Source organism: Orycteropus afer, unplaced genomic scaffold, assembly GCF_000298275.1.
Source record: "Orycteropus afer afer isolate SDZICR_OR568_19922 unplaced genomic scaffold, OryAfe1.0 scaffold00003, whole genome shotgun sequence".
NCBI lineage: Eukaryota > Metazoa > Chordata > Mammalia > Tubulidentata > Orycteropodidae > Orycteropus > Orycteropus afer.
Window position 1 is genome coordinate 22,551,896 of NW_006921590.1, and position 8,517 is coordinate 22,560,412.

General features: G+C 37.2%; 1 protein-coding gene across 1 annotated transcript in view; it reads right to left on the reverse strand.

Annotated features, from left to right (window-relative positions):
- OXNAD1 (oxidoreductase NAD binding domain containing 1) overlaps window positions 1-8,014 on the reverse strand; it is a 69,103-nt gene extending 61,089 nt beyond the window's left edge. The window contains exons 1-3 of the mRNA XM_007936624.2: window positions 7,985-8,014; window positions 5,942-6,084; window positions 5,390-5,453 (exon numbers count right to left, since the gene is read on the reverse strand). Coding sequence (XP_007934815.1) covers window positions 5,390-5,453; window positions 5,942-6,084; window positions 7,985-8,014 — 237 coding nt within the window. The remainder of the gene's footprint in view (window positions 1-5,389; window positions 5,454-5,941; window positions 6,085-7,984) is intronic.
- Window positions 8,015-8,517: the final 503 nt, after the last annotated feature.

Genomic DNA, 8,517 nt, shown 5'->3' on the forward strand with positions numbered 1-8,517 from the left:
TTGGTCAATGACATGAGACAATGTATATGTGAACTGCTGTATGAAAAGTGAATTTACTCTGTAAATCTTCACCCAAATCCTAATAAAAAAAAAAAAAAAAGAGAGATGCCTGCCACCATTTGCAAGTTAAGACTACTCCAGCATACTATCTCTCCAAAATGTTTAGGTGCTATCTAACAGAGAATTTTAAGGGTTAAGCTGGGGATGGAGACCAGCTCTTTAGCTGTGGCAGCAGCCCGTCCTACTCAAACCCAAGTCTTAGCAAAACCACAAGTCAGGCAAAATCAACTCACAATAACCTGCACCAGGAATGGTCATATTCCCAGAGGCTCTGCCCAATAAGTACTATGTCATCAGTATCTCCCCCTTTCTCATCCCCTGTACCACCTGAATGAAGTTTCGATTTGGAACAGAAAGGAAAATTTGTGAAATTTATCTTACATTGTATTACTCAGTTAAGCCTTGTCTGTTTGAATTGCTCCATTTTTTGTTGTAGTGAAAATAAAATTTGAAAGTTAAAGATCTGAGTTTAAGGGCTGAGTTATGTATTCACTTGAACACATCCTTTAAGCCTAGGTTGACAATACATCATCCAAAACAGAATTCTGAGAGTAAAAGGGGGTGCCATTAAATATTATACCAGGAAGAGGCAAAAACCAGGACTATACTAGGCAAATCAGGAAGCAGGGTCATCCTATCTAAATCTGAGTCTTAATGTCCTATCTTTGAAATGGGGATAAGGACCCCTTCACCTCCCTCCCTAGGTGGTTGCGAGAATCAGTAACAACCTATTATATAATTGAGTACTCTGTAAATAGAAAGGCATTTGTAGGATAAGGCATAGGCTTCTAAAAGCGGTATACTAATACAACTGAAAAAGAATTAGCCCTTTTCCAAAACCAAGTATGGGCATAAAATCAGTTTCTTGTGATCAGAGTTCCACTAGAATCTGAGGCAGAGACTTCATCAATTACTTCCAATGCTGAATTTCGGGACCTAGCCCAGTGCCCGGCTTATTTCCAACTCAATAAATGAATGCATAAAAATTAGTCATTTAAAAAATTCTTTCATTACAAACCCTCTCACCAAAGAGATGAGTAGAATATACCTTGCTTAGAAAGCCAGACCTCCACAGAGGGAAAAGCATGGAGTAACCCCTACAGTAAAATATTAGTCTTGCCTGAACAATCCTTACTGCATTACGTCTATCCTTATCTCCCTGACATTTCTAAGGCTACCCAGACTGCCTATTCTTTGGGCCTTAAGAAAAAAAAATGTAAACTTGAACACAGTCAAATGTCATTCACTGGGGTGGTCAGTTTCCTGCATCAGCATGACCTCAGGCTGGTTATATTTATAGCCCTAAGGAAGAAGCATTCATATCATAAAATGGTCATTCAATAATGAAACACAATGCCCAAAGCTGAAAGGACATCTATGGGTGGGTTAGCATGCCATTGTCCACCCACTCCAGGAGGGATAGAAGGGTTCTCTGGTCTAGGAATCAGACATCTGAGTGGGGATTTCCCCCTGGTTCTAGCAGAGGCCACAGGACATCGTTCAGATCTGAGTTCTCTTTTACAAAATGCAGATAGTATTCTACTTTTAAACTACTTTACAGACTTGAACTGAAGAGCAAAGATGTGAGGGTTTTGTAAAGAATACTTTCTATGGAACAGAATTTCAAATTCTCATGAAATCCAGATTTTCTATAGCCATGGAGGCTGGATGAATCCCTGAAACTATGGCCCTGAGATAATTTTTAAACCTTAAACCACAAATATTCCCTGGCGGCTTCTTAAAATCAAACAATAGTTTAGCTTAACTAGTAAAGAGTGATTACCCTTAACATTATGTGCTTTTAAACTCTATCTATATGGGATTAAACTGAAAACAGCAACTCAAAATATGAGACAGGAAGCTTATAGGGCAGTAAATTTATGTTAATGGGGGCGGGGGACAACTCAGAAAAGGAAGGTGAAAATGGTTGTAAAATTCAAAAAGGGTAATCAATGTCACTGAATAGTACACGTAGACACTGTTGAACTGGTGCATGTTCTGCTGTGTATATTCTCAAGGACAACAAAAATAAAATAAATTATTCTTTAAAAAACAATATACAAATTAAAGGCAAGGAGCTCTGGTAGTGTAGTGGCTAAGGCACTTGACTGCTAACCAGAAGGCTGGTGGTTCAAACACACCAGCTATTCTTCAGAAGGAAGGTTAAGCAATCTGCTTCCATAGTGATACCGCCTCAGAAACCCAAGGAGCGGTTGCTGTGAGTTGAATCCAACTCGACAGGACATAACAACAACACAACGTGCCAAACTATCAGAAGCTGGTATAGTTCTTGTAATAATGTCCATATATATAATAGAACTAAAAAGGGGCAAAGTTATGATAACTTCTTAGTCACAGCCACCCTGAGGGAGCGACTAGTCGGATCTCTGAGCTGGGGACCGTGGTCACAGGAGACATCAAGCTCAACTGGCATAACATACTACACAAAAATATTGTTCTACATCCTACTTTGGTGAGTAACTACTGGGGTCTTAAAAGCTTGCAAGTGGCCAATTAGATCCAACAATGGGTCTCTCCTCATCCAGAGCAAAGAAGAATGAAGACAACCAAAGATGCATGGAAACAATTAGTCCAAGGAACTAGTGGACCATGAGAATCTTAGCCTATATGACCTGAGACCAGAAGAACTAGATAGTACTCAGCTACCACTGTCAACCACTCAGGAAGAGATCAGTGTAGGAGATCCTGGATAAAGTGGGAGAACAATGTCCAACAAAACTTAAAATCATAAAAAAGACCAGGTTTACTGGTCTGATAGAGCCAGGTGAGACCTCTGAGACTATGGCTTCTAGTTATCCTTCAGGTCTGGAATTGAACTCACTCTCGTGGCTTCCAGCCAAACAATAGATAGGCATATGGGGTGAATATTTATACTAGGTAGATATACTCCTTAGACCGATGAGAGAACAGAAGTACAATATTTGCACAGGGAGATGGCTCAGGGGAAAGGAATACATAGGAAAGAAGGACATAGGGAAGAGGTAACTACAGGGAAAAAGTGGGAAGAGAGCTATTACACTGTGGGGAATTGAAATGTCATGAAACAAAATGTTTATGAGCAATTATGTGGAAAATGAATCTGCTCTGTAACCTTCGACCCAAATCACAATAAATTTTTTTCAAAAAGAAGCTGGTATAGTTCAGTAATGGCAAACCTGAGATGTTGTTCAGTTCAAGGCCAGGGCCCCTGCTCTATGTTTAGGAGCCGCCCTCTGCAGGGGTTGACATGAGCCCCTGGGTGACCTTACACCACTGAGTGGTGGGTCCAGACATATCTAGCTTTCTCCAGTTGCTACCATCTCCTCTCCACTTTTATTCTTTTAAGAGATAAGTGGAAGTTAGAAAGAGAAGTAAAAGTGTTACAATTGGAAAGTTCTTCCTCCAATGTAATATCATGACTGGAATTCTAATCCTGCAATTTTCTGACTTCTGGGCACTAAAATTCTCAACTATTAGAGTTTACATTAACTTTCGTTTTAGTTTTCAATTAAACTTGGTTCAAAATAATTCCCTAGAAGTGCCAATAATTTTGTCCTATAAAATTCTGAGTTGACTACTCTAATTCGTGGATTGGCAAATACAACCCACATGCCAAATTTGAGTGATTTGGAAAATAAACTTTTATTGGAACATAGTTACACTGATTTGTTTATATATTGTCTATGGCTGCTTTCACAGTACAAAGGCAGAGTCTGGTAGTACCAACTAAGACCACATGGCCAGCAGAGCCTAAAATGTTTACTATCTGGCCATTAATAGAAAGTCTGCCATCCGCTATTCTGATTCAATCTGTCTCAAAATAAAACAGGAAATAGTGTCATCCAAGCCTGTTAAATGTACTACTTTTTCTTAACAACTGGCCAGGTTTTTACTTTTTCAAAAGAAATCCTAATAAATCTCACATTTATAGAATTAGCATTTTTGTGTTGAACAAACATAGTATTTTTAGATTTCTCATCAATGGGAAAAGTGTATTTTCCTAGGGTCCCTTAAATCTACTGTGCTGAACAAATTTTGCAGACTTCTCAAAAAAACACTGACTTAATGCTGAATCAACACAGAACCCTCTGTCCCAACACAATTTTCTGAAAGCAGAATTAGCTTGAAAAGCAGGACTTAACCTGCTGGTGATGTTTGTAGATAATCACAATCTTTCTTTATATAAAATATATTGCTTTTTTTTCATTGTTAATTTAGATAAACTTAAACACTAAATGTATCCCAATATGTGAGAACACTCAAAAAAGCAAAAATTAAATATTTATGTTTTTTTTTAAAAAAGGAATTTCCTCACTGAGATAAAAGGTTTAAGGCTCCTTTATTTCTTAGCCCTTGATACTCCTTCAGGTGGTAGATTAGCTGTGTAAATATGGTGGGAAAAATCTGTACTTGACAAGGGTAACAAGAGCTCATCCACCTTCCTCTCTTAGATGTCAGTGCTTTTTCCCTTGATGAAATAGGAAATTGCTCTAAAGAAGGGATAAGAACAAAGACTGAGACATACTGCCCCCCCCAAAAAAATTCCATTCCTATGTATCAGGAGGAGCTCTGATGGCATAGTACTTAAGGCATTTGACTACTAACTAGAAGGCTGGTGGTTCAAACCCACCAACCACTCCTCAGAAGGAAATCAGGGCAATCTACTTCACAGTGATACTGCTTCAGAAACCCAAAGAGGGATCACTATGAGTCAGATCCAACTCCATGGCAGTGCATTGCGTTTTATGTATCAGGAGCTCTGGTGGTGTAGTGGTTAAAGCATTTGGCTACTACCCAAAAGGCTGATGGTTTGAACCCATCAGCTGCTCAGTGGAAGAAAGATGAGGCACTCTGCTTTCATAAAATTTATAGCCTCGGAAACCCAATGGGAGTTGCTTTGAGTTGGAATTGACTCAATGGCAGTGAGTTTGGTTTGGTTTATCCCTACATACAATGTAATCCTAAATATCATTCTGTGAGGATGGTTCCCTTGTTGCTACTACACTCTTTTCATCAAAGATTAATCCATTGACTAGTGGCGATGAACATACAATATGATTAACATAACCAGTGTCACTGAATTATACATGTAAAAAGTGTTCAACTGGTAAAATAAACACAAATAAATTAATTCCAAGTTTAAAGGGAAAAATTTGAGTACTTCCCTGACATCTTTTCAAATCAGTTATCGTAACATATGTCTTGTTCAGAAAAATGACAAGCCTTTCCTGACTGTCCTTCAGAGACCACACTCATCTAACACCACATCCACAAGCCAGCCATAATGTGTCTAGGCTGGAGGAACCTGCTATAGCCAAAAGATACAAACCTCCTGGCGAACGACGTCTGCAGTTCTCTCCATGTGATCAGTGTTCCTTTTGGAATTCATTACTCTTTAACAAAAAGTAAAATTAGGTTATAAAATATTATCCTCATAAAAATAGTGAAACTAGTGTCCCCTGTAATATCATGGAGCTCTGATAGCATAGTGCCTAAGGCACTTGACTGCTAACTAGAAGGCTGGTGGTTCAAACCCACCAGCCATTCCGTGGAAGGAAGGTTGGGCAATCTACTTCTGAAGTGATACTGCCTCAGAAATGAAAGGAGGGGTCACTATGAGTTGGGTCTGATTCACGGCACATAACAACAACAACAACAATGTAATATCATGATTGTCCAAAATACAGTATGACGTTATGGAGTCTAGAAAATGGTCATTGTAAAATGTGCACATCTACTGTTTAATGATCCACTGATATCAAGTACATTTAAGCCAAGACATAACTACTACAGGAGCTTGATATATCTCCCAAAACCATCAACAGGTCAAACCCCTTTGAAAACTTCAAATAACAAAATGACACTGAAACTGATGACTCACCTGGTTAGAGTAAGGTGACGCAAAGACCTAGGTGTCAATCTCAATGAAGCAGCCCGAGTGCAGATGGTGCCAATAGAGCCTTGCAACAACCCAGGCATCATGACAGCAGCACAGGTCATGGTGCTTCCTAGACAAATACAAAACTGAAAGTTAACTTATTTTAAGAAAGAGTGGAAAAATGCCAGATTATTTTACAGAATGAAGAAGAGTTTGGATTTCTTTTGCTCCTATTATGAACCAATCTAACAGCAAGGCAACCATTGGCCTAACTTCACTCTGACAAAATTTCTGCCACTACTCAGAGCTGATTCAATTGATCTCCACAGTACAAAAGTATGTAATTTTCAGTCACTAATTCATGTTTAATACTCATATTCTCTAGTAGTTTCTAAAATTTTTGACCACGTTCTCATGACAAATTTTATGGTATTATAGAAAAGAGCTCTCTTAACTAATAATTATATTTCACCCAAAAAAAACATACAAACATTCTAATGCTTCTCGTTAGATAAAATACAAGAGCAGGCAAATTTCCTGAGGTTCACAAACATAAAAAAAACCAATACAGATAACAGTCATACTATTTATAATAGCTCAAAGTGGAAATTATCCAAATGGCCATAACAGAGTAGACACACTGTGATACTATTCAGCCATGAGAATGAACAAACTGTAACTACACATAATGATATAGATGAATCTCATAAATATCACCCTGAATGAAAAAAGCAGACTCAAAAGAATACATATTCTATAATTCCATTCATGTAAAGTTCAAAAACTGGCAAATTAGTCTATAATGTTAGAAAGCAAGGTAGTGGTTACTCTTGGGGGTAGAGAAGAATAGAGATAATTTTGCCTCTAGAATTGGGTGCTAATTACTTTGCAAAAGTTCATCAAGCTGTCCTCTTAGGATCTGTGGTCTTTTCTGTTTTTAGGTTATACTTCAATAAAAAGTTAAACCCATACACACACAGGAAGGTTCCCCAAAATTTCAAATTCTAAAAATACTGCCCTATTAGGAATAGCATTGATTGGGAGCCAGATTCTCTACTTTTTGCTTTTTATCATTCTGTTTTCCTATGCCAATTTTTAAATATTTCTTTGCCTAAAATGGTCATTTCTAACATGTTATATTGCCATATCCGTACTTTCTTATCTTTATTATTTATTATTTGTTCATTAGCTTGAGAATAAACAAAAATGTACATGAACACTTTCTTCCTCAGCTCTTTGGAAGAAAGGCACTATACAAATTAATTGTAAAAAATTTAATGTTAGGAAAATATTAAACCTAAGTATGAATAAATTATATTACAGTGAGTACTACGGACAACTAGTACTTGCTCTTTAATGTTATGTCAATTTGTACATTTTGAAATAATTGAACCAACCCCTCCTGCAATAAATCCTTCATCACAAACACCTTCATTTGCTGCATATGTAGCTTTTAAATCACAGAAAAGCCTTCCAGTCTTTTCTTGCACTAAAGTAAGGCTAAATAAGAACATATGCACCTGTTTCAACTTACCTACAAACTCCACTTACAAACTCCAGTTAGAGATACACTTAGGATCTCATTCTTAACCAGGGGACTGTCTGTATTCATTAATTTAATCCTTTAATGAACAAATATTAAAAGCCATTATGTGGCTTAGTATTAAGGATATAGACTTGAACAAAACAAAGACCCTCTTGGGAGCTGACTTTCTTGTAGGCGGAGACACAAAATAAATAAAAGTAAACAAATTATGTGGTGATAAAACTTATATATAATTTATTCAGCTGTAACCAAATGATATCAAAAAGCCCACCACTTCATAACTAAAGTCTTAAGATAAAAGATCTATTTCTTCTTGTCATAGTATGATACAGCATCATCGTGGATAAATATGCTATTGCTATTTTTCATTTTCTAGAATATGAAAAAAACGTAACGCTTCTTTCACCTCATGCAAGACTAGTAAATGTAGTTTTACTCCTTTAAATGTGTTAAACCAAAAATGGTGTGTTAAACACTGAAAGAAAGAAGGCAAAACTTACTTTACAAGTCCATGAGAATGTGGGAGTCATTAAGTGTTTAGCTGGCTGGCTGACTGATAATGCAGTATTTTGGTCCTGCTATTTGTACTGAGATCTTTTGATATACACCAGTTGGAACATGGATAGTTTTTCCATATACTGAGATTCTCACAAAGTTCCTGCAATGGCAGAGACAACATGTAAGAACAATGTTTTGGGACAACGATAAAAGGGACTACTACCTCTACCACTTAGCTGTGAAAGGAAAGGCTCATTATTATCAGCAGATACCACCTCACAGTAAACCTACTTTCAGTTACCCATTTCATCAATCCTTTCTCCTGTTCCCACTTTTCTTTTTTGATTGTTTCTGTTCTGTTACTGTTCCCCCCCCGTTTTTTTTTTTAAATCTTCCTAGGCCTGCTTTAACTCTGCTACTTAGGATATTTATCCTGTGAAAACACCAGAACAATGTCTGAATTAATACAGTTATATGTCATTCATGGCTAAGTGCCCTGATAAAATTTAACTATTATATAGTTAATAAAGGAACC